The sequence below is a fragment of the Rattus norvegicus genome, chromosome 5 (assembly GCF_021556685.1).
Source record: "Rattus norvegicus strain SHRSP/BbbUtx chromosome 5, alternate assembly SHRSP_T2T, whole genome shotgun sequence".
Lineage (NCBI taxonomy): Eukaryota > Metazoa > Chordata > Mammalia > Rodentia > Muridae > Rattus > Rattus norvegicus.
In genome coordinates this window covers 147,058,069-147,082,975 of record NC_141538.1, presented here as the reverse complement: position 1 = coordinate 147,082,975, position 24,907 = coordinate 147,058,069, and the positions used below count along the sequence as shown (strand labels likewise).

The following is a 24,907-nucleotide window of genomic DNA, read 5'->3' as shown; positions in this document are numbered from 1 at the left end:
TGGGAAAATTGCGGACAGCTGGAGGATTTGGAATAGTTTAAAGTGGGGGCTATCCTGGGAAAATTGCGGACAGCCGGAGGATTTGGACTAGTTTAAAGTGGGGGCTATCCTGGGAAAATTGCGGACAGCCGGAGGATTTGGACTAGTTTAAAGTGGGTCCATCCTAGGAAAATTGCGGACAGCCGGAGGATTTCGGTCGGAAGTTCACTTCCCAAGAGACCCTCTGGGCCTAATATGCTAATGGAGGGATTAAGGATCAAGGATGAGAAAAGTCTGAGGGTAAAGCTGTCATTGATTTGTAAAGCAGGAATAAGAGTGAGCTCAGCGGACAGCGCTGAAAGGTAGGCAGACTAGGTCTGGCCAGGGAAGGAAAGTTGATAGGAACTGTTAGTATTAATCTAGAGAAATCTTTAGCAGCTAAGGTGAGGGAGGGTCTCACTGGTACAAACTGGCACCCGACGAGGGAAGCAGGGCTTAGGCGCTCTGGCGACAACTTAACCGGTTCGCATTCTGGCCGTGCACATTACCTGCCTCTCTGGACGTCAACTTAAACAGACGCTCACAGATTCCGGATTTAACGTAAAGAGCCCGCAGATGCAGCATACCTTCGCTTGGCACCGGAGGGCGAGAAAACGCTCTCCTAAAAACGGAAGAGGACAGGCACAAAACAACTTGTCCTTTCCCATCAATACAAGTCCCCGCGGGGCCATGGGGCCCGAGAGGGAACGGAGGCGGCTCGGGCCCTCCCCGGAGGCCGGGCGCGGCGGTGCGGCCCACAGGCCTCCGCGAGGCCCAGGGCGGCGCCCGTTCCTGGCACCGCACGATCCCTCCCCGCGGCAGCACTGACCTGTCCGGGGCCCGGCCGGGCCTGACCGGGCGGGGCCTACGCAGCCCCTCGGCCCGGCGCCGCCTGAAGCGGGGGCCCGGGCGGGCCGCGTCCTCCGCGCCGGGAGCCTCCGAGCCCGGGCCCGGGGCTGCCGCGGCGCATCCGACCGCAGGGCCCAGCGGCCTGGACAAAGGGCGCAAGGCGCGGGGCGCAGGGCCGGGAGGGCGGTAGGCGACGGCCGGGCTGCGGCGAGAGCTCTAGGGCTGCGGCGCCGCGGAAACAATGCGGCGCGTCCGGACCGGCTCCCGGGCCGCCTCCGCTGGGGCGGGGCGAGGGCGGGGCTAGGCGGCGCGGGGCGGAGCGGCTGCCGACCAGGCCCGCGCGCTTCCTTTGTGCACTCGAGCCCCGCCCCGCGTCCTCCGGAAGGCTCGAAAGCGTCGGGCTCCTGGCCCCCGGGGACCGTGGCCTGTGACCCCCGCCCCGGTGGCTCACTGTGGGGTCTCGGAGACGAGTCTTAATGATTGAGGGTTAGTGCGTGTCAGGGCGAAGTGCACGCACCCTCTCCCTTATTGTCCACAATAACCCTCCAAGTGGTCATTATCCTCCCCACTGGGAGCGAGGATCAGAGGTGAAGTAATGAGCAAAGGGACCCAGTCCTACCTCCATAAAAGGCGTAATCCCTACCGCCAGGTTTAATGTGAGGGTTAACTGATTTACAAATTGCCTGCAGTGCCTGGTGCACAGTGGGAGCCCAATAAATGTTAGTTTTCTTTCCCAAACACAGTGGTAGCTTGAACTGTCCTGGAGACAGTAAGCACTCAGTAAGCAGGCTAGGAGAGCCGAGGGTACGCAGACATTAGAGTAGCACCACCCTCAAACAGTAGCTGCTGATGGATACAACGACTCCCATCCCTCAATTCCTGACTGCTGTCTAGTCTCAGTATTTCCCATCCATTAATTTTCTTCGTTCCTACCGTCCTCTACCAGGCTGCCCCCACCAACTTTGCTTTGTCCACGTTTTCTGTGTCCTGCAGGCTTACTTCTCTCCCTTTCTCGCTCCTCATTCGTCCTCTTTCCCCTTTACTTTCCAAACTTCCAAACCTTCTTTGCAGTAGAATTCACATTGCTCATTCTCACACACTCACATTTGGTTTTAAAAACCGGGAGGACAAGGGACGAGAGACCATCAGTTGGCAAACTTCTTCAGGGAGGGACCACAGAGGAAGGAAACATACGCTGTGTGTGCCAGCTATTCCAGCTTACTGTTGCTGAATCTGAGAGCTGCCGTAATGGCTATGTGAGTGTGGCTGTTTCCACAGAGCTTCACTGTGAACGCTGACATCTGAATCCCATATACTTTCACACATCATGAAATAGTACTATTTTGATCATTACATTTGTTATGTACAGACACCGCCAAGGTAATAGATGTAGCCTGCGGGCTATGGTTTGCCAACCCCTGCTTCACAGCAATGCCACTTCCGCTCTGAAATTTAGCCTGCTAATCTCCACTTGGCAGTCACATTTCCCTCTGTAACTTGAAAAGCACTTGCCTAAGAGCCTCCTGTGGCACTTATCAGATTACTGATTTCATTGTAATTTCCCGTGTGTTCATCTTCCCTAGCAGCCTCTAAGCTCTTTGATGGTAGGGACCAGTCTGTACTCCTCAGGGCCTTACCACCCATCCTACAGTGCTTTGCCTTGGAGCAGGCATTCAAACATGCATAACCCGTGCTGTGTAAGGCTTGGGCGGCTGGCAATTGCCCTCGCTGTACAAAACTGACTTCTCTTGGAAGATGGGGACTCTCAAGAGCAGGATGTGTGTGTTATTCTTACTGCCTTGCTTGGATTTCAGGAAAATTGAGGACCTTATGGGTCAACCAGAAGAAGGAAGGCAAATCCCAGTTGATTAGGGGGATTTTGGGTAACTATATTGAACAAAGAGTGTTATCACGAGCAGACTAGAGCCACTGTGTGGATCCTCAGGCAGCTCCTAACCATCGGCAGGTTGGTAAAAGAACACACAGTCTGGAGGGAACTGGGCTGCGGCTCTGTCCTGGGTGTTGTCTCCCCCTCTAGAATAGAAAGCAGGGTAATACTTATTCCTGTAACTCACCTATGACCACACTGTGCAGCGGAGTTCACACCAGGGACGTCAGAGTTCAGACCAAGAGATTCTGGCCCACCACTGACTCCGCAACTAAGTTTTCTCATCTTTAAAGGGAGGATAACTGAATTTTGATCCCCGAGAGCTATTCCTGGGATTTGGGAGGAAATCTATATATAAAGTCTGGCAGCTTTATGAACAGTTATTAGTCTCTGGAACTGTGGGCTAAGTCCACACAAAATCACTGGGCAGACCTAAGTAAAGGGACTTCGGCTCAGAATATAAATAGTACAGGTGGAGACCAAGGAGACCTAGAGGGGCGGCAACTCCTGTCAAAGAAACAGCCACAGCCAAACGACCCAGCTTCCGGTTGGCACAATCCACTAATCCAAGGGCTGTTCCTGCTAGGTGGAGGAATAAAATGTGCATCAGGCCCGATAAAGGTGGGTGAGGGAGCTGCCACGCTTGAGGCTAGAGCCAGGGAGCTGCCGTCTCACAGCACCGCAGCCTGGAGCTGCTCCTTCTTGGTTTTTGTCCTCACTGTAGAAGGAAGAGGGTGATGACACTTACCTCTGGTGGTGATGGTGGGGGGATGGGTGAGTTAAGGACTTAGAACGGTTCTCAGCACATAGTGTCTATTCTTTCTGACCATCCCACATGTACCTAGGGGACAGTCCTGCCTCTTAATACCTCCTGCCTTATGGAGGTATTAGCTTTTGATATTTGGAATTAGTGAGCTTAATTGGGGGAGCTACATTTTAAGAGAATCAATGGAAAGTTAGAACACAGAGAAGCATGACTAGAAATGTGGGGATGAGGACTTGGCATGCCACAGAAGGAAAGAAAAAAGAAAGCCTCAGGTCTTAGACCCACGTCTGCCCAGGTCAGGACGAATTTCTAGAAGCATTGTGAGATGGAGCTGTAAGCTTGTAAGACAGGGTCACAACAATGACGACCAAGTTCCAGAACAGCGGGCTCTGGTGTGAGTAGAAGATAATTTTCTGATAACTAGAATGGATTCTGTAAGGGGATGGGCTGTTCCCCTCTCCCACCTCCCTTTCCTCAGAGTTGCGGATAGAACCCAGGGTCTCACACATGCCTGGTAAATGTTGCGCCACCGAGCCACGGCCCGGCCTCGGGCCTACTTTTCGGTACTGTGTCCGTGCAAGCCTGCACAGGGTGCGCCTGCCCTCTTAGCATCTTCTCAGCTCCTAGTGCTCTTTCTTCAGTATCTTTTCTTTTCTTTTTTCTCCATCCCACCCCACTCCTCAGAAGACTCTGACTTCTCCTACCTGCCTTTAGTTTTTGCATCCCTAAGTGTTTCTCCCTTCAAATCTCCAATGTCCGAGCATCTTTCCCCTTGCCTCCCCCACCTCTGCTCTCAGCACACACTTAGCACTGTGCCTGGAGCTGTTGGCAGCCCTCGGCTCGGCTCCGGGCGCTCTGAGATCTAGGCCAAGCTCACTACACAGACTGGCTGAGAGGAAGGCCAGCAAGTGGATGATGACAGAAGGCGGAGGTTCCACTGTGACTCTCCCCACAGGGTGCAGAGCTCCAGCAGAGTGTCCTGAAGCCCAGACCATGGGAGTCCACTTGTCACTCAGATAGACAGATGGAGACCCCAGAGATGAGCACGGTGCCCTCAAAGATGCTTTTGGCAAGCAGAGCTCATTCCGAGTCCCCTTCTGGCTCTCCTCTGAGGCATTTCCCCTCTCTGAGAGACTCTGCAGTCCTCTGGCCATAATTAATCTCAGTCCCTCTGACACCTCCACTATCGGCCTGGCCCACATATATGCAGCATTCAAATCCAAGGGCAAAAGAGCTGCAGGGTCCATTCCTCTTCTCCCTCTGATCCTCCAGCTTCTCTAGCTCCCCGGCCACCTTTGTCCCTGGCCCATGCCCTCACTTCCCCCTGTTTCCAGCTACCCAGCTTCTGTGTGGCTTTTCTAGGTTTATGGCAGTTTACCTCCCCTCCTAGATGCCAAGAAAGAGGTGTCAGGAAGCGGCTGGCAAAGCCAACTTCTTCCTTCCCCAACACTTCATACCGTGAGCTGGGCACTGCTGGATGTTGGGACTCTTGGGTCCAGGCAGGCCACCAGGTATGGCAGTGATGATGGCTTGCTGGTGTGGGGACAGGCCTGGCCGAGTCACAGGCACACTCTTCTCTGCTGGCACCACTTCCTTCCAGTCATCGGGAGCACACTGCTGGGGCTGTCAAGGGGCAGGACGGAGATGTCTGGTGAAACATCTCTGTGTTCTTGGACACTGCTCTGGTTTCCCTGGGGTGCAGGACCACCTGAGCCAGGGCCCTCCCTACTGTTCCCAATGCCTTGAAAGCAGCCTACTTACCACTGGAGAAGCGGGCTGCAACTGTAAGATCACAGCTGAGGTGTGCTGGAACCTTCGCTGGGGGGCGTGGGACACACCCTCAGGATGTCCATTCTGAGACCCGCTGTCTGGTGTGGGAAGGTGGCACTGCTGGCTGCTCCCTGGCTTGTGGACATGCGCAGTAGAGCACTGGAGAGGCAGGGCCTGTGTCACTGGGCCTAGAGGCATGGCATGGCCTTCTGGACTGGGCTGTAGGGCCAGGCTTGGAGAGACTGCGGCAAGCTGGGGTTGGGACTGGACTTGGGGTGTAGGCCGTGGTGGCTGTGGTTGCTGCTGGGCCACAAACTGGGGCTGTGGATGCTTTGATGACGGCTGTGGGAGGAGTTGGTGTGGCTGCAGTTGAGCGTAAGCTGCAGAGAGAAAAGTCAGATTAGAGGGCACGGTCACCTCCTCTGCTGTGTCCCTTTCACATACAAAGGCAGTTTTCCAGGGTCCCCTGTTTTCCTCCCTGTTACCTTTTGCATGGAGACGGCCTGCCTAGTGCCAGAGCTGGGAAGTCCTCTCTTCTGTTAAATCTTCTTTTCCAGATGGGGAACCTTACCTTAGCATCTACCATGTCCCCTTTACCCAGAATTCAAACTAGTACCTAACAGGACATGTTATAAACATACCAGTTTATTGTCCTGACCCAGTGTTCCCATATGTTGCCAGTTTTCTTACCATTTTTAACAAGCCTGGCTCTTTGAAGTAAAGATCTGGTATGTAAAAATCTGTTGTGTGTATACATGTATGTGTGTACATGCACATGTATATGCGTGCATGTATATGCACATGTGCATGTGTGTCTGCATGTGTGGGTATGTGACATGTGCATGTGTGTTGTGTCTCCGTGTGTGAGGAGGCAGTAGTCCAAGCCAGGTGTCTTCCTCAAGCACTCTCCCCTTCACTGTTTTTGAGACAGGGTGTCTCATGGTAGTGGAAGTCATCATTTTGGCTAGGCTGGCAGGTCAGTGAACTCCAGGGATCTGTCCATCTCTGTTCCCTTAGGGTTGGGGTTATGGATCCAAACTCCAACACCTGTTCGGTTTTTTGTTTTTTGTTTCTTTTTTACCATTTTGTTTTTGCTTTTGTCGTTGTGTGTCTGTTTATTTGTTTTTAATGGATGCTGGGAATCCAAAATCAGGTCTTTGTGTTTGCACAGCTGGCAACTTACTGAGCCTTCTCCCCCATCCCCCAGCCCTCGGATTCTTACATCTTTTAGTAGTCCCTGTTGTGATTTTAGTTTTGCCTTATATGTAATAATGACCCAGGAAATGCAGTTCAGGGAGCATTCAGGCCAGCTCAGAATGCAAACAGGTCAGCTAAATATGTCCTACTGAGATGCCCCTTCCACAGTGACTCTGACAGCTAGAGAGCTGAGTGAACAGGTACACCAGCCAGACGCAGAGGACCACAGTTGCACACTCACACCAGGTCTGTACAACCACACAAGGACAGACAGATTATGGGATCAAGCTAACGTTTGCCAAGAACCCGCATCTGCAGCCATAGAGGCTTCAAACTGAGTTTGGGAGGTTTGTCTTCTTCAGTTTCACCGCTTTACACGCAAGTTTCTAGCTGTCACCATCGCCCCATATGGAATTCCAAGCAGGTTGTCAACAGAAACAGGGAAGAAGGAACAGAAAGAAGAGGTAGCAGAAAGCACAAGAGGGATGGCGGGAGCAGAATGGCCCTCCAGGCCTGGCCCCTATGGAGACAGAGTGCATAAGGCCAGCACAGCAGGGTCTTTCGAGGACAACACGTGATGAACCAAAAAAACCTTGGGGATCAGTGTGATTTTAAGGGGGGATGCTGGTCTTGAGGGGAGGGAGGAGCCCCCGCAGACACTGCCAGCAGGCATTTGGGGATTATAAACTGTACAGTGGTTCCAGCCTAAGCCCTGCTTCCTAATCCCTCATTGGATAGCTCCGAGTTTAACAACCAAACAAAGCAAACCAAAACCAAAACTGTTCATTGGGCATAAAGATAAGGCTTAGTGAGACGCCTGGAAGGTGCTGAGGGCCTCCGCGCCAGGTTCCAGCCACTAGAATAACCGTGGATGAGATCCTGGCCAGAGCCATTCCACAGGCTGCCCTCTGAGGGAGAGCTGGAGACGAGCCAGGTCTGGGTAAGGGCATCAGTGGATGATGGTCCACCACCTGTTGCTATGAGACCCAAGACAAGGGCAGCAGAGATCTGGTTTAGGAGATCGAACATGTCTTCCAGCTCTACATCGAAAAATGGTCTTGTAGTTGGGAAAATGGCCCAGTGTGGGAATTACTTGCTGTGAAAATATAAGAATCAGTTGGGATCCCATGTGCTCACATAATGCCTCTGGCCTGTGTACGCTCGTGTGTACGCTCGTGCGCACGCACGCACGCACGCATGCGCGTGCGCGCGCGCGCGCACACACACACACACACAAATACACAAACATTCACATGAACAAAATATTTCAGGATTTATGAAGTTGGATAAACAAAGTTGAAGAGAAAAATGGTTCTAAAGCTAAAAGACATAGAGTATAGTTAGGAGGCAAAGAACACACTCAGCTCCTGACCATTAGGGGTGTGACTTTCATTTTGCCATGGTTTCCCACCAGGCTGTGTTGCCTTGCCACTGGCCTGAAGCAGCAAAGCCAAGCAACAGTGGAAAGGACGCTACAGAGACGTGAGCTGAGGCGCCGTCTCTCTCAGTCAGCTGAGGACCACAGCACTGGGTTACAGAGCTAACACACCAAGATCTCTGGAAAGGGAACTGCTGGCCTCCTGGCCCCTGTCCTGAGAGTCGCCGCCTACGCTTGCTCCAAACTGTGGCACTTCTGTGAAACTACAATTGTTCCCGGACAAATGATGCCATATCTGCCCATGCTAGGGGGAAGCTCACAGGGGCGAGTGAGCTCATAGATCAAAGCAGGAAAGGCATTTTGGGGAAGTGTGTGTCATTAATCTTTTGAGGTTGATAGAAAGCAAAGACCATGGCTTAACTGCGGCATTATCCTGGGTCAAAAATCCTTTTGTTCGGCATATTGCAGTAGCTTTCTACTACGTCCTCCTGATTCTGGTTTCCTCCCGCTGTAATCCATCTTACGGACAGAGCTCTAATGAATTGCCCCAGTGCACAGATACAACCCCGACTAAGAGGCAGCAAGGGTTTCCCTTTGTCCAGTTGTCCAAAGCCCTGGCAGTCAATATCTCTTTGTAGCATAAACTAATGTTTTATTTTTAATTATTTATCTGACCAAGCAAGCTTTGCTGCTTCCTTTACAGCAGTGTTGCCATTTGGTTCGGGTCACAGACCGAATGCTACTCCTCTTCCTCTGGGTTGCACCATCGCCAGGATCCTTCCTTTCTCTGAGCTGCCACTGAGCATGCTCTACTCTGCGGTCTCTGAGAAGCAGTATGTTGAGGGTTAGTGGGGGGTCTAAAACTAGTGTACTTGGGTCTGAGTGTCAGCTCTGCCACCCAGCAGCTGTGTGATACTGGTTAGCGCTGGATCTCTGTGTCACCATCTTTAAAATGGGGTTAAGCACGATGCCCATGTCATAGTTATTTCCATAAGCCACTAATCTCCTTGATGGGCAGAATTTATGTATCCCCCTTGTTTCCTCTAAAACTACTTGGATGTGGTAGATGGCTCAACCGGTGATACTCACTGAATGATAACGAGAGGGCTCCATTTGTGGGATCTGTTTCTCCCACAAAACTGCTTCTCTCTGAGCGCAAATGTGACTGACAGGTAGGACCTTTCACCAGTTTGCTCTCCCTGGAAGCCTGTCCCATCCTGGCCCTTTACCTTCTTGGACCTGCCTTCAGCAACCTTGGCTGACTTACGTGTGCCAGGAGAGGGCATGTCGCTGTGTGCCTTGGGGCCTCAGCGGCAACGCTTGCATTTGCTGGAAAGTGCTCCTTCTGGCTCAGTGACCTCTGGTTTCAGGGTTTGGATCAGGCTATCTTCCCATTTTTTCCATTTGCCAGAACCCATAGCTACTGCTGTTTTCATTGATGCTTCTTCTGTCGTATCCATTGTGAGGTAGCACAGCGTGGCTTAAATATGCACGCCATTGATCTTTAAACATTGATCCCTTCCTCCACATTAGCATCTTCCAGTTGGGATGCACAGGGGAGCACTGTCAGTTGACTGACAGACAGTGTGTCCCTTTCTAAGAGTCAATGAAGACAGCAGCTTTTCATCACGGGGTCTTTGGTGAAATCGAATTTTGGGGCATACTTTTCTCTACATATGTCCTAATCTTTCTAGCTGGACTGAATGATTTTTGATTTGAAGACATACTTTATGATTAACTGAAAGGACATGCATTTGTTTAATTTAAAAGATGAGTTTCTTTTGCCTTCTGCACAGTTCAACAGAATATTCTACACCTTTACAGGGTACTCAGAGACTGGCTGCTGCCAACCAAAGCAAGATTAGTTTATTCTTGCCCTCTCTAAGGCTCTCCCAGTTCAATATGGGGGCACTGAAGGGGCTTTTACCACTGAAGCCACGGCACCAGAAGAAACCATGCCCGACTGACTTCCTATAGCTAGGATGGGGTTCATTTGTGGACTCTAAATACCCAGAAATCTCTGAATCTGTCTTCTTTCTTCCTAAGGACCCACTGCAACGTCCACTGCTCTTAAGAAACCCAGCAGAAGGGCTCCAAAGATATCAATCAGAGCTCTGCAAAGTCTTACCACCACTTTCTGTTATGGTGTGGGGTGGCAGTGCTGGTGATCAAGAAGGAAACACACAACCACAGAATAGTAAGAGGCACCCAGGCATAAAAACAGGCTTGGCACCTAACGGGTGCATTTTGGTGAGCCCCATGAGCCAGTGTTTTGTGGACAACCATCTGACAGGGCCACCAAATGCTCTTTACTGGACTCCATTTTAGGGACCGTGTACTTAGTCTGTGGTAGGTGCTCAGGAAATGCTTGTTCAGTGGATAGATGTCAGAAGTTTATGCTACCTTTCTAAATCTTGAAATGTAGTGGTTACTAAAGAGAGATGCTGTTTCTTCCCTATGAGCATCCTACCTTGATCATGTGATTCCATAAGTTTCAGATACCCAGAAAAGCCTGGGCAGATGCCAGCCTGCGGCTGGAGTGAAAAACTTCTGGAACAGCGAACTGTTGTCTCCTGCGTACTCGGAGCCTTGAGACCAACAGACACCTATCAGTGACAAATCTTAGCAGTTCAACCGGGGATGAGTGGACACACTTGCGACCCCTCACAGGTAGCCCTCTGCTTAGGAGATCTTTCTCCCCTTGACACTACCAATAAACTGGTTTGAGAGCAGCGAATTGGCCTTTTAGGATTCCCAGGAGGCAGTGCAAGGTCAGGGGAAAGGCCAGGAAACGCTGAGCGTTGCTAGAACCTGATCATCAGAGGTCCTACCTGCTTGTGGAGTGACCTCTCTGAAGCCAGATCAGGTGGCTGACAGGGGCTCTTGTGAGGTTTGGTAATGTGACAGGAGAGCAGCTTATACTATGAAGAACATGTACATGAGGACCCAGCTTTGGAGGACACTGCCAGAGGCAGCGCTCCCCAAAGATGGGTTTAGCCCAATCAGCCTTCAAAAGTCAATGGCAAGGGATTATTAGCATTGGCGAGCAAGGTGGCATTGGGCACCCTGAACACAGGCATGCCTGTCTCTGCCTCCCTGGTGATGGGATTAAAGGTGTGCACTATCACACTGGGCTCACAGTAGCTGTTCTTAGATTCTCTATAGCTTTGAATGTCTCGAATGACTTTTATAACTCAAATCTCACCTTCTCCTAACAGTAAGCCTATGAGGAGTGTTCTCATCTTACAAGCAGGAACTGAAGGAGCTCCCAGTGGTATCTCCCATGCACAAGGGGGTTTGAAGCTGACAGATGAGGCATGGTGTCTTGCATATGAGCAAACAACATATCAGCAAGCATACGTGAACACAGCAAGCCCATGAGTGCTCGCCATGGCTGTTAAGAACTTTGAAAGTGACCCTGGAGAGACAATGAAAAGGGTAGGTAGGCAAAGGTACATAGACGGATAGACAGACGGACAGACAAACTCACACTCAGGGCAAGTCAGTCACAGTTTGGGTATGAGAAGAGCGAAGAGTGGCTCTAGCAGTCAGTGTAAGAGCTCCCTTTTAAGCATGGCAGTTGACATGCAGGCAGTGTGGCAGGGTCTCAAAGGCCCTACAGTCAGCGTTAGGCCACGGGCGTGATCAACGTGTCACACACAGTAGGGAAGAGAAGACAAAGTGAAGCTATCTGAAGATAAATAAAGGAGCCGACAATACACAGCAGTACTGGGCTAAGGCTGTGGTGTCCTGTAGACCATCACTCTGTCAGCTGCCTCTGGGCAAGACAGCCCGTCCATGGAGTGAGGGTGTCAGGCCTGGGAGGTGCAGAGGGAGAGACAACGAAGGGCTCCTGTGAGCTTTCCCTGTGAGTCGCTCTGGACTGCCGTGTCCCCCAGTGCTGGCTGAGGCGGCTCTCCTGCTCCATTTTCAAAGCATGGCTCAGATTTCCACAGCCTCTCATAGGATTCCAGCTCTTGCTCAGCTCTGCACCTCCCATGGTTTGGCGTAGCGGTGGGCACAAAATATGTGTCAAATGGATATTTCTTGAACTGAATGGAACAGTTGACATGGAGAAAGTGACTGGGAATGGTGGTTGGTTGTTCGCTGGACGAGTAGTCTTCATTTGTGAGATGGGACGCCGACCCGTGGGTGAAAGGAGATACACACCGCAACTGACTTTCTCTCTTTCTTGGCACAAACACATGCATGGCCACACATACACAGGCACACGTGCATGCACATACTGACACCCACCCATGCAGTGAAGGATGCTGGGTAAACACCTTCCCCTCCCTGCTGATAACTGATGTGTTCTGAGTTTTCCCTGAGTCTAAGAGTCTTCATAATCTAAATCTGGTCCTACATAGCAGAAATAACTTTCAAGACTGGTTCTAGGATTTTTAACATCAAAATTGCCGGCAATTTCACCCTGCAGCTGGTTAGTAGAATAAGCTGCATGCTTAGCTGTTTAACATATTTTTTTCCAGTGAAAGTGTGGCCCGTTAATTTAGCAGCTGCTTTGGGAGGAAAACACACAACTCAAGAATCCTTGAACCAGCAAGCATCACTACGCCCAGCCTACCACAGATGGAAACCTCTGCACCCTGACACAAATCCACTCTGTGACAAACAAAACCAGCTACGTGGCAGGCCTGCCCATCAGAAGATCCCCCCTTGGAGCCAATGAGGAGACAGAACAAAGACCTGGCATCTGGAGGTATATCTGAGTGCAAGGGACCCAGGATCTTCAGACTCGACAACTCTCTTTTACAACAGCACACTCCTCTTGGTCAGCAACTGTCTCCTCACCGTTGGGCCTGAGTGGTACCCAGGAACTGGAGTTTATCACAGAATTATGACTCAAAGGACCAAGCATGGCCAGGTTACCTTAGGTCTCGGCTGCCCCAGAGGCCGGGCCCACAGGACCCTTCTGCTTGACCTCTTCTGGCTTCTGTGCCCCAGTCCCCCTAGCCCTAAGAAGGGCAAGGCCAGACCCTTTGCCTTCTCTTCCAAAGCCCAACATCTTCGGCTCTGCTCTCCTGTCCTGCCTCCCCTCCCCCCATCCACACTCTTTCAGGGCATAAGGGACCTTTTCTATTTGCACAGCCTAAAGAAGCTGGTTGCCAAGGTGACAGGAGCAGGAACAGCAGGGAGCTTGCCATGGGGGAGGGGCTTTGCCCCCAAACAGCTGTCAGTGGGAGCGGTCCCAGCTGGGGCAGGAGGGCTTGCCTCTCTGGAGGCGACACCCCCAGGGAAGACACATTCCTCTTTGCTACTCTGCCCCTGCCCCCCCAACAAGTCTCAACTGCCTACCTTCCTCCTGGGGCAGCCAGCCAGCTTTAAAAAAATGCTCCCATAACCAAACAGACTCCTCCAGTGCACATCGCTCTCTCACAAGCACAAGCTTGCCTGCCTGGCTCTCCCGCCTTCGCCCCTTCCTCATTGACACACAGTGGGTTGGCTGGGCACAAGGCCAGCCATCACCTCTGCGCCTGAGGAACTGTGCAGTCTGACAGGTGCTGCTTTGCTCGCTCTGTCTCCCACCCCCCATCAGGTTGAAAGAATTATTTCAGTCTTTTTGTTCCTTCCATAGGCCCAGAGAGGCCCAGTGGCTCCTAAGCCTCCCCCAGCTGCCTTCCTTTTGGGAGGTGGGAGTTGAAGAGTAGAGAGGCTTATGAAGGGAAGGGGGTGGGAGAGAAAGGAAGAATGGGCCAGACAGTGGGAGGCAGGAACAATGCCAAGCCCACTGATCTGTGTCTCTGGGGAGAGGGTCTTTGTATTCCTCAGCACACAGCTGCTCCACGGAAAGTTCTGTGGGGCCACCGGTCTCATCTGCATCACACCCACACTGTCAGGCTCAGACCACACCTAGGCCGGGACCCTCAAGCCAGCCTTTCAAGGCTGTTGACCTTTTGGGGCTCAAGAGCACAGAAAGGTAGCCATTTGGATCTGCAAATCCCCAAACAGCCTTAGATAGAACACCCCCAGCCTCTTTGAGCTTTGGGTTGGGAGAGGAGAAGCAAGGTGGCTCCAAATCACTGTAAGAAGTGGGAGTGGCTCTTGGCCTGACTGAGGGTGCAGGAACTGAGGATATGAGGTGTAGAGTTGGACCCAGCCCCTCACTGATTACCTGTGACTCTGAGGACTGCATGATGTAAGTTCCTGAGGAGATCTCCCTGGCCTCAGCTTTTCTCAGAGAGAAAGGGCCCTCTCAAAGGTAGCGAGAAGGGGCATGCACAGACTGCATGCTCTCAACGAAGGACAGACTGCCCATGGGCATCTTTCCTCTCTCTGTCCAGTTTCTTAAAGATCACAGAGATGCCAGCCGTCTCTGGAGACACTCAAGACCTGCCTTGTTTTGTTTCAAAATCCTTAGAATTTGGGGCTGGTTTTGATCTAGAGAGAAGCTACACTTTGGTCTGGGTAGGAATGGGATTCCCAAGGTACTAGGTCCTGAAATGGCTCCAGCGATGGAACTTAGAAGTGGGGCTTTGGCCCTCCCCTCAAGGCCTGCGGACCCTTTTGGAAAAGACATTGGAAAGATCGTTAGAGCCAGAGGTGACTGGTAATTCCAAGGAAATAGTGTTTTCCAGACACAACAGGGCTGATTCATGTATGAATTCACAGAGACCGTGGCAGCACACACAAGGCCTATCAGTGAAGAGAGAGAGGGGCAAATGGACACAGGCTCCCAGCCCTAACCAAGGGGCTATCTGCAACTGATAGCCACTGGCAAAGGAAGCACTAGTTTTCTCCAGTGGCATCTCACTGGTTTACTAACCACACTTTAGGATAGGTGTGGTTAATATCCAAGAGTAATTGGCCAACACAAACCAAAGTCAGTGCTAGCTTTGTAGAAAGTTTACCTCATTTTGTTTGTTTGGGTGTTTCTGTCTTATTGGTCTTTGGCTTGTATGATTTCCATTTTTGATGTGTATTTCTTGGTTTTTGTTTGCTTGTGTGTGTTTTTTGAGAGAGAGAGAGAGAGAGAGATATTGGATGGTTGGGGGTGGGGAGAATCTGGTAGGAATTGGGGGAGGGGAAAAGATGATCAATATACTGTATGATTTTTTTTCAATAAAAATTTTAAATGTTATTGAATCTAAAGAAGAAGAGGAGGAGGGAGAGGAGGAGGAAGAAGAAAAGGAGGAGGAGGAGGAAGTGGAGGAGAGGAGGAGGAAGAGGAAGAAGAAGAGGAGGAAGAGGAGAAGGAGGAGGAGGAGGGGAGGAAGAAGAAGAGGAGGAAGAGGAGGAGGAAGAGGAGGAGGAAGAGGAGGAGAGGAGGAAGGGGAAGAGGAGGAAGAGGAGGAGGGGAGGAGGAAGAGGAGGAGGAAGAAGAGGAGGAGAAGCTTTGGAGCCCTACTTCCGGCCTAATGGTTCTCAGCACATGTGGCTCCCCCTAAGTCTGGCCCTTCAGTCTCAGTCTCCTTTTCCACCAAAGATCGAGGCTGGAGCATTCTCTGGAAATGCGACGCCAGGCGGGTGGGAGACTGGGAACCTCTGGCCTCTGCAGGGGGTGGGGGGCTCTCCTCACCTCAGGCAGGACCTATGCCAGGCAGTTAACCTGTCCTTTGTCCTGGGTGATTTCTGTGGTCTCCAAAAGGTGAAGGAATGACTTGTACCCCGTGCTTGACCTGTGCTCGCTTCTGCCTGTCTGGGACGCCTGACTTCCCTCCTTGGTGTGCTGGGCTCCTGCCGCTCCTGCCTCAGGACTTGGTTGCCAGCTGGGTGTGTTGGCACATACCCGTACCCCAGTATTCCCGAGGCTGAGACAGGAAGACGGGGAGTTCTAGGCTGGCCTGGGCTATATAAAAAAGACTCAGGTGCTGCGTCCTCTGGGTTGGCCATCTGTGCCTGCCACACCGACAGGATTAAAAAACCTGAGTGGATTTGCTTTTAACTGTATACTCTCTTAGGTAAGGAATCATACTTGAACTTTAAAAATAAAAAAACAAAAACTCTTTTTGGTGACAGTGGGCATCAAAGCCAGGGCTTGACATATTCTAGGTAAGTATTGTACCACTATGTTACTCCCCAGCCCAACCAACCTAGTGAGAGTTCTCCAGCAAACTTCAAAGAGCATGCGGACCCTATTGGAATCTAAGCGGTGTGGGTGAGCATGAGGGTCAGTGGCTTGCCCAAGGGGTTGGAGACAGGGACTGTCTTTAATCCACGCAGTATGTTCCCCGCTATATTTATTTCTGTTGTTGAATTGCTCGCACCTGTTCCTTTGATTAGAAAGTCTGCTTCCAGAATCCTTGGCAGATGTTCTTATTGACCTGTGCTGGGAGGCTCAGTGGGCAGAGCTGGGGCTACTCTCAGACCACACTCATCCCTGTTTGCAGAATATGCCTTGGGAATAATCAGCTACTTTTTCAACCTTTTAGATTTACTCTCAAGTGTGGCGATCGCCGGTAAGCCTTTCCCGGCTCCTGTCTCCCAGGTAAGGTGGGCCTTCCACTCTCCTGTGGGCCTCAGAGCTTGGACACAGAACAGGCCACAGTGCCACCCTCCTTGAGTTCTCTGGCCTCTGCATACTCAGGGCAACAGAAAGCCTTGCCCACGTTAGTTAGCTGAGGGCTGTTAATGGATGAGAGTCGGCTTTCTGCCTCTCCTCTGCCTCTGGCTCTCACAGGCTCTGGCTGGCCACATCCTTTTCAGTAACTTTGGGAATCCCAAAATAGTCCAACTACCAGTCTCCACCCATGCAGGGCCAAGGCTGTGACCAGCTCCCCTGAGTCAGGGCCATGTTAGTGAAAAAGCTTATCAAGAATGTGGGTTCCTTCCTTAAAGTCAGACTAAGCATGAACTGGAGCCTGGAGCTGGCAAACACCCCAGGATCGGGAGAGGTCAGGGAGAGGCTGGCGTCCTGATGCACACACGGGAAGGAAGGAAGGTTTGGAAGGTTCTTCATCCACAACCCAGAAGTCATTGTGTTGGGACCTTACCTGGTGCAGTGAGCTGGTGAGTAGCCACAGTAGGAACGGTGGCGCGGTCAGGCCCAGGCCGGGCCTCCATGTTGCTGTTGCCATCTGTCTTGAGTGGCTCCGTCACATTGTCAGTCACACTAGGCTTGGCACCCACAGGGGAACCCTGAACCACGGTCCTGCCCTGTGGTGTGGGAGGCAGAGGCTGGCTACTGCTGGGTGTGGGTTTCAGGGCCAAGCTGGGCAGGACGGGCTGGGTAGGGGCAGGGCCCGAGGCTGCTGCTGCTGCTGCTGCTGCTGCTGGTGTCTGCTGTGTTCGAAGCGTCAGGTTCTGTACCTGAAAAGAAGGGAACCTGTGAGAGTCCAGAGAATGCGGGCTGGGGCAACAGCAACACACGCCCGAGAGGAAGTCAGGGCAGATCCAGCACTACAGACTCAAAAGTGGGCTCTAAATGGAGAGAGCGAGAGGAAGAGACAGAGATAGAAAAGACAAAGCAGAAAGAGAGACACACGGGGTGGTGGGCAGTTAGGGGCTGAAAGAGAAGCCAGGAGTGGGTGGAGTTTGTAAAGAACACAGGAAGTATGGTTAGTGACCAGTGATCAGAACTGAATTCTGGGGCTCCCCAGCTGGGATGGCCAGGGGCAGGGAAACAGCGCCTATCTTTCCTTACTCTCCCACCCCTCTGACACTATCGGGATTCGCTGCATGCCACTAAGGCAAGGCACGGTATGGAAAAACCCAGGACAAGAATGATCAGCTTGTCCTCACAATCAGGTCAATGCCAGGCAGTTCCAAGGCAGCTGCATGTTTATTTAGTCTAGTCCCTGCTGCCCTCTGCTGGACAAAGGGAGGCAGTGCCAGACTCTTAACCTAGCTTCTCCATCCTTGAGTGTGGGTCCCCCTTCTGGACATGGGGTGGGAAGACAGAGTAAAGAGGTCGGTTCTCAGGTTCCCCAGACTTCTCACACAGAACATCACCTACGTGCTGTAGCAGAAGGCAGGAGGCCAGGACCCATCCTGTTCCTTCTCTCAGAATTCCCCTGCCTCCAAACCCCACCCCTGAGTGCTGGCTCACGGTGCCCTCTGCTACGTACCTATATTCAGAGGGGACAAAACAGCCAAGGGGTGCTGAGGCCAGCCGGATGGAAATTAATGAGCGAGTCCATTTTCCTTTTGCTTCACAGACAAGTCCTACCACTGCCAGCACCCCTGTCCCTCTAAGAGCTGCCCACCCCCCGCCCACCCACAAGCCCGGGATCCTCACCTGGGCAGGGGTAGGGGGCCGAGCGGGGGAGCCAGTGCCGAGCTCAGGCTGTACAGTAGCGACGGTGGCCGTGGGCGTGAAGATGAGCTGAGGGGACAAAGGAACAGTGCGGCCTAGGCTCCTAGCTACCTGCACCGAGCTACCAAGGAACAGTGCGGCCTGGGCTCCTAGCTACCTGCACCAAGCCACCTGGCTGGGCCTGGAATCACAGGAAACGAGGTGCCTTTACCTGCCCGGTGTGGGCTCAGCCACAGGGTAGAGCGCTCTAGCCAGGGAATAGATGGGTAGGCAAGCACCGCACAAGCCAAGATGCAGGAAGCCCAGGGACACTGAACAGACATCTTAAAAGGCTTGGGGTGTGATGAACCAAGCCAGACAGTTAGGGGATAGCCCTCTGTGAGGAGCTCGTTCTGAGAGACTGTCTCCTCAGAATCAGCCATTGTCTCCTCAACCCTGGTGAGGAGGAACCTTGGGCAGCTGTCACGGGCCCATCTTCCAGGTCTAAGACAGCTCTGTCTCTAGGGCTAGATCAGAGTAAGAGCATCTTTCAAAAAGTATTAAATCAGGTACACACAATGGTCACCTGGTTAGCTCTGGTTCAGCAGGGGGGTGGGGGGGCGTCTAGAAGCAGCAACAGCAGAGGAAGGAGATTGCCTGGAGCTATGGTGATGGCATGTCATCTGGAGGGGCGCAGGTAATGAGCCGGTGCTGGCTGGCACCTTGACCTCTGTGTGGCCCGGTCTCTGCGTGCATGTGGGTAAGCTCGTGTCTGAACAGGGGCCTTCTCTTCCCTTCATCTCAATGCTGGGCCCCCTGGATCATTCCCTCTGTGTACATTCTGCTCTTAGTGGGCAGAACATGGGCATCAGGACCCCTGTGGGAACAGAGTAACGTGAAGTGTGGCTGCCAGTGTTCTGGGGACATGGAAGTCCATCTTATGCTCTCTGAGGCACTGCTTGGGAAGGGAAAAGTACCTGCAGCGACAAGCTCAGAACGAGTAAGAAAAATTAGGGAACAAGACCAGAACAGCTCTGAGTGCCATGCTCTGGCCATAACAGCAGAGGCAGGGATGGGCTACACTGTCTTCACAGGCAGAAGAGAAAACTAGCTTGAGCACGGGCACATGAGTGAGGACTTGTCAACTGGGGCCACCATGGTTAGTGTTGCTTCTCTGTCTGCTGTTCCCAGACCTAAGGACCCCTTAGGGGCAGACCTGAAGGATCCAGGCATGCCACCGCCAGCTCAGGTGGGCTCTGCGCGAGGGACAAGCTCACCTGAAGTAAAATGGGGCAAGCTGAGGGACTGTCACGGGAGCAGCTCATCTCTGTGGAGCGGCTGGAATCTGTATCTGTCTGCTCACCTCTGAGTTCTAGGCACTACCTGGGGATGCACCCTGTCCCACCGACCTAGTTAGTGCTGAGTTGGGGAGGGAAGGGAGGCACTGTGGGTGACTTTCACTGGCTCCATCTTGGACCTGATGCTTCCTGAGCTCTCTAAGGCCTCCCATTCAGTCTCTGGGCTTCGTCCACCCCCTTCCTCCTGGGCCTGGTTCTTAGCATTCTCTGCTCCTCTTTCTTTCTAATCTCCCATCTTTCCTGATGGTGTCCCCGAAGTCCAGGAACACACCCAGGACGCACACACTCACCATCTGTGCCCTGAGGTACATCTGTGCTTGGCTGGCAGTCAGGGCAGGAGAGGACGTGTTGCCCAAGAGCACGGCCTGCTGGGCAAGGCCCGAGGCTGTGGCTGAATTGACACTCTGTGCCCGGTTGATAAGCTGGGCTGCTGCTGGGGAGGCTGCCAGATTCAGCTGATGAGAGAGACATGCACGTTAGAAAACAGGGCTAGGGCGAGCAGTGTCCCAGGGGGCTGGGCGAGCAGTGTCCCAGGGGGCTGGGTGAGCAGTGTCCCAGGGGGCTGGGCGAGCAGTGTCCCAGGGGGCTGGGTGAGCAGTGTCCCAGGGGGCTGGGCGAGCAGTGTCCCAGGGGTCAGGATGAGCAGTGTCCCAGGGTGCTGGGCGAGCAGTGTCCCAGGGTGCTGGGCGAGCAGTGTCCCAGGGGGCTGGGTGAGCAGTGTCCCAGGGGGCTGGGCGAGCAGTGTCCCAGGGGGCTGGGTGAGCAGTGTCCCAGGGGGCTGGGCGAGCAGTGTCCCAGGGGTCAGGATGAGCAGTGTCCCAGGGTGCTGGGCGAGCAGTGTCCCAGGGGGCTGGGCGAGCAGTGTCCCACGGGGCTGGGCGAGCAGTGTCCCGGGGGGCTGGGTGAGCAGTGTCCCAGGGGGCTGGGCGAGCAGTGTCCCAGGGGGCTGGGCGAGCAGTGTCCCAGGGGTCAGGATGAGCAGTGTCCCAGGGGGCTGGGCGAGCAGTGTCCCCTCTATTTTTTTTGCCTCCCTCTTCTCCTGTTCCATGGCCTATGTGGCGTCCTTTAGGACCATCTCCTGCTCTTGGCTCTGGGTGGTTCCTCTAACTTTGTCCCATACCTGGCTTGGACACACAGCTACAGGCTGGACCCTATGGCGCAAGCACAGTTAGCAGCCAAGCCTTGGCCCCAGAACGATGAGAGAGCTAGAAAGTGCACACCCATTTCTTTCCTGGCAGGAACAACAGATTCCAGCTATGACCCTACATGGCTAAGGCTTCCTTCCCCTCAGCTGGATCCAGGAACTAGGGAGCCTCATAGGCGAGGGCCAGTCCCTGGGTGTGGGCCCTGCCTGCCATTCCCATAGCATACTCACTGAGGAAGACTGGGCGGGAGCCTGTGAGGACACACTGCTACCAGAAGTACTCCCTTGTCTGTTGGCCACCAGGCTTGCCTGGAAAGAACAAACTCTGGTCATTCGTGTGTCCATTTCAGTGATTCACGGACCCTTATTTTCTAGGAAGTGCTATGAACAGAGATCAGAAGAGCAGCCCCTAGGGCCTAACCTCATTTCCCTCATCCACATGGACCTGGCCTCCTGTAAAGGACCAGTAATAACTCAATCTGTGGAGGAACCATTGAGAGCCCTGGTGCTCTGACAGCTGGCCATCACCACTGCCCAGCAAACAACTCCAGCTCTCTCCAGACCTCCATCCCACCCACTTCATCCATGAGGTCACTGGCAGCACATGAGAGTTTAAACACTGGAATGTCCAGCCTGCCCCTCTCCTCTGGCCACTCAGTGTTACTCCAGCAGAGAGAGCTTCCCTGACCACCCGATGCAGGGACAGCCTCCTGTGGTCTAGCTGCAGCAATCCATTCTTTTCTAGTGAGAATCGCAGCATCAAGAGCTTGCTGACTTGCTCCAAAGAGGCAGGGGCCACAGCACACACTGTGCCTGACATCAGCTTCACCCACAGAAGGCACATAAGACATTTCATTGGGTGAAGGGATGAATCCGTCAGTGAACGTCATGTCTCTCTCAGTGGGTGGAGAGAGCATCACCAGACAGGCAGGCTTGCTGGGTAAGTCATTAAGTGGGCTCACCCAGCAGTTGCTGGGCCAGTGGGTGAGAACCCGGATATTCCACTCACAAGCAGTAGGCCTTGGTATCTGCCTTTCACCTGCTTAAGGACATGTGACAATAGTCCACGCTGCTTGGGGGCTTTGTGGGGACTCTGAGCAATAGGACTTGTTTCCTCTCGTATCACTCCCGTATTAGACCATAGATTCGGAAAGAGCCCGGGCGCCGGAGTAAGCCTGCCCCTCACCTGCTGCACTGCTGCAAGGCTCTGGAGCTGTGCGCTGCTGAGGTGCTGCTGCTGCAAGGCTGCTGTCTGCAGCATGAGGTGCTGCTGTTGGGCAGCATACATCTGCTGCAGGTACTGTGCCGCCGTGCTGGGCTGCCTGTGCAGGGCCTGCTGGATCACCTGAGAAGCATGGACAGGAAGCAGGAGAATGGACTGCCACCCAGTGTGCCCTCTCTGCATTCATGCTTCCTCAACACCAGTTCCCCAGAGAAGGGCCCCATGTCATTCCCCAGGCGGCACAGAGAACCATTTGCAGAGTTTTATGCCTGCCTATCTTAATCTGTCAGATGCCTGTCTTCAGCTCCTGCCCAACGGGGTGCTCTGCCTCAGCTGCCAGTGCCCCACTCCTCAGCCCACAACTCGGGAAACACAGCCTCCCACGTCAGGCTTGGCAGACGCTCCCCCTTGCTCTGGACCCTCATATGTAAGGTTTGTGAGCAGAAGGGGCTGGAAGAAAAGGTGAATCTGAAGGGTCATGAGGAGCCAGGAAAGTTGCCTAACATCAAAGTGACTGTTTCCCTAGAAGGCCAACCTGGAGCTCTCTGAGTCCTGTCATTCCTTGAGAAGGCCTTTGTGGCCTCTGCAGACAGGGCCATACCACGGAGGAGACATACTGGGTTTAACTCTCCTTCTCCCCATCTCTTCTCTCCTTTTCCTTTTGGTAGGGGCTACCCCCAGGCAGTCGTCTACAAAGGATGGTCTTTGTTCCTCGCTCAACACCAGCACAAAAAGAGCCAGAAACCTTTCCCCTCCCTTCTTGGCCACTCCTCCCATGTGATGCTCCTCACAGGTCCTCGCCCTGCTACCCCAGTGCGGTCTCTGGTCTGGGGTTGTCGCTAACCAGCAGTGGCTAGCAGAGAGTCTCTGGTGAGGATCTCCCCTCAGTGGTTCCAGGGCTCTTGGCTTGGATTTGGGGGTTCAGTTCTAGCAGGCTGATGTCACAGATCCTCCAAGGGCTCTGGTATCCCCCAGAACCCCATCTTCTATGAATGCATTTCCGATCCCTCTCTGCTTCAGTAAGTTCTACTCTGAGACCCTGCATAAAGGCCTTGTATTCTTTCTGTCCCACTGTCTCCTGGTCCATTTGTACTTACACTAGGCCTGGTTCCTTCAGATTCCTGAAAGTGATCCCCCAGCAGCCCAGCCAGCAGTGACAGGGATCTGTGACTCCTCCACACCAGGGGTGCTTTGTCTGGAGTCGACAGAAATCCAGTGGTTCTGTCTGGGTCCTGAATGCAGATACCCAGCAGAGCAGAAACCCCAACAGCCTTTTGCCTACAGTTCTGGTGAGTGCCAGGAGGTGGGCACATTTGACTGTGATGCTGAAAACCAGAGCTAAAGACTCCAGTGTGGGAGGACTGAGAAGAGCCTGCGGTGGGGCTGGGAAACGCAACTTGATGAAGTGTGAACAGCGATAACTGGGAGGGTGACAGGCCAGGATGTCTGACCTGGTCTACAGCAGAGTTTCCCAGGCTTCCCACTCTGTGCAGTGCCTTCTCCCTCTTCCCCTCTTCTGGGCTTAAGACCAAGGCAGGATGAGGTCACTTGCCTAGTTTGTCCAAACGGCAGCAGCCAAGTTACTTAAACATTTCTCAGTAGTGGCTTCTCTGACCTGCCCTATTTACAAGGATGCTGAAACAGATAACAATAACTGTGGGAAAGGCCGTCTGCTTGAGGACCCTGGAGAATTAGGTTCTTTCCTCCCTCTTTAGGTTGTTAGCCATTACCTCATCTGAGACTTTGTTTCGTCAAGTGTAGACCTGTGCCTAATAACAGTCATTCTCATAACTGAAGAAGACATACGGTCAGCCATGTGGTATGTGCCTGTAAGCCTAGCATTGAGAGGCTGAGGCAGGAGGATTGCCATAAATTCTAGGCCAGCCTGTGCTGAACAGTGAGTTCCAGCCCAATCTGGAATAGAGTGAGATCTTGTCTCACAATAAACAAAGATTGTAATGTAAAATGCTTAGCACGGTGCCAGGAGCATACCGTGATTGGTGGCAGTGCACGATCACAGCCGCACTGTGTCTAACTCCCCGGAGGACTGTGCACTTGGCCAACTTTAGAGAAGTGATAAAGTCTCAAGGACAAAGAATTGTCTGGGGCCACTTGTTCTCAGAAGCCTTAAATTTGTGTGTGTGTGTGTGTGTGTGTGTGTGTGTGTGTGTGTGTGTGTGCGCATATGCATATACATGTGTATGTGTGAATGTTTATGTGTGAATATATGTGTCCATGTGTGTGTGCTTGTCTGCATGTGCATGTGTGCCTGTGCATGTGTACCTGTACATGTGTACCTGTACATGTGTGTATATTGTGTGTGTATATGTGTATGTGTGTATGTATGTTGTGTCATAGATGTGTGCATGATTGTAGTGTGTGTGAGAGTATGTGTGTTGTGCATGTGTGTGTGTGTATGAGTGTGTATTGTGTATGTGTGCATGTGGTTTATATGTATGTGTGTATGTGTATTGTTTGTATATGCATATTAAACATGTGTGCATGTATGTATTGTGTATGTGTAAGTGTATGTGTGTTGTGTATGTGTGCATGCACATGTATGTATGTGTGCATATTAGTACATGTGTGTACATGTGTAGACCAGAGGTCAATGTCAGATGCCAATCTTGATCACTGTTAACCTTTTTTTCCTTTTGAGACAGGGTCTCTCACTTCCGGAGCTCATTGACTAGGATATGTGGTTGGTCAATGAGTTCTAAGGAGCCAAATGTCTCTACTCTTAAAAGCACCGGTGCTACAGAGTTTTCTAAGTGGGTGCTGGGGACCCAAGCTCATGTCTTCAAATTTGCACAGCAGACGCTTTAATGGCTGAGCCGTCCCTGCAGCCCCCTTAAGTTAGTTCTTTAAATGCAGTGGCCACTTAGATGACTGGTCTGGACTTTGACTGAGCGGAAACTCCCAGTCATTTTGTTCTTGGCTAGTTTTAGCCTTCATGGTTTCACACAACTGTTCTCCGCAGGCAGCATTCTCACCATTCATCCCTCGGGGGAGCCAGGGATTTTCCCATCTAGGTTCTATCACAGCTTCCTGTGTTGCACATATCTGGTACCACTTCCCCCTCACACACAGTATGTATCCACCGGCCCATACTCTCTTTGCCCGTT

The 24,907-nt window shown here is 52.5% G+C and overlaps 1 protein-coding gene across 10 annotated transcripts in view; it reads right to left on the bottom strand.

The window, feature by feature from the left end:
• The window catches only part of Phc2 (polyhomeotic homolog 2), a 98,777-nt gene that overhangs the window by 23,119 nt on the left and 50,751 nt on the right, over positions 1-24,907 (bottom strand). For 7 of the 10 annotated variants that reach the window (XR_015619660.1, XR_015619662.1, XR_015619661.1 and 4 more), the window contains 7 exon segments: positions 21,747-21,905; positions 20,792-20,869; positions 19,707-19,871; positions 18,062-18,148; positions 16,818-17,133; positions 5,283-5,671; positions 4,979-5,144 (listed from right to left, as the gene is read on the bottom strand). Coding sequence is in view for 6 of the 10 variants with exons in the window: in XM_087548703.1 (XP_087404829.1) it covers positions 4,979-5,144; positions 5,283-5,671; positions 16,818-17,133; positions 18,062-18,148; positions 19,707-19,871; positions 20,792-20,869; positions 21,747-21,905 (1,360 nt within the window). In the remaining 4 variants the exon portion in view is untranslated. 10 annotated transcript variants of the gene reach the window in all.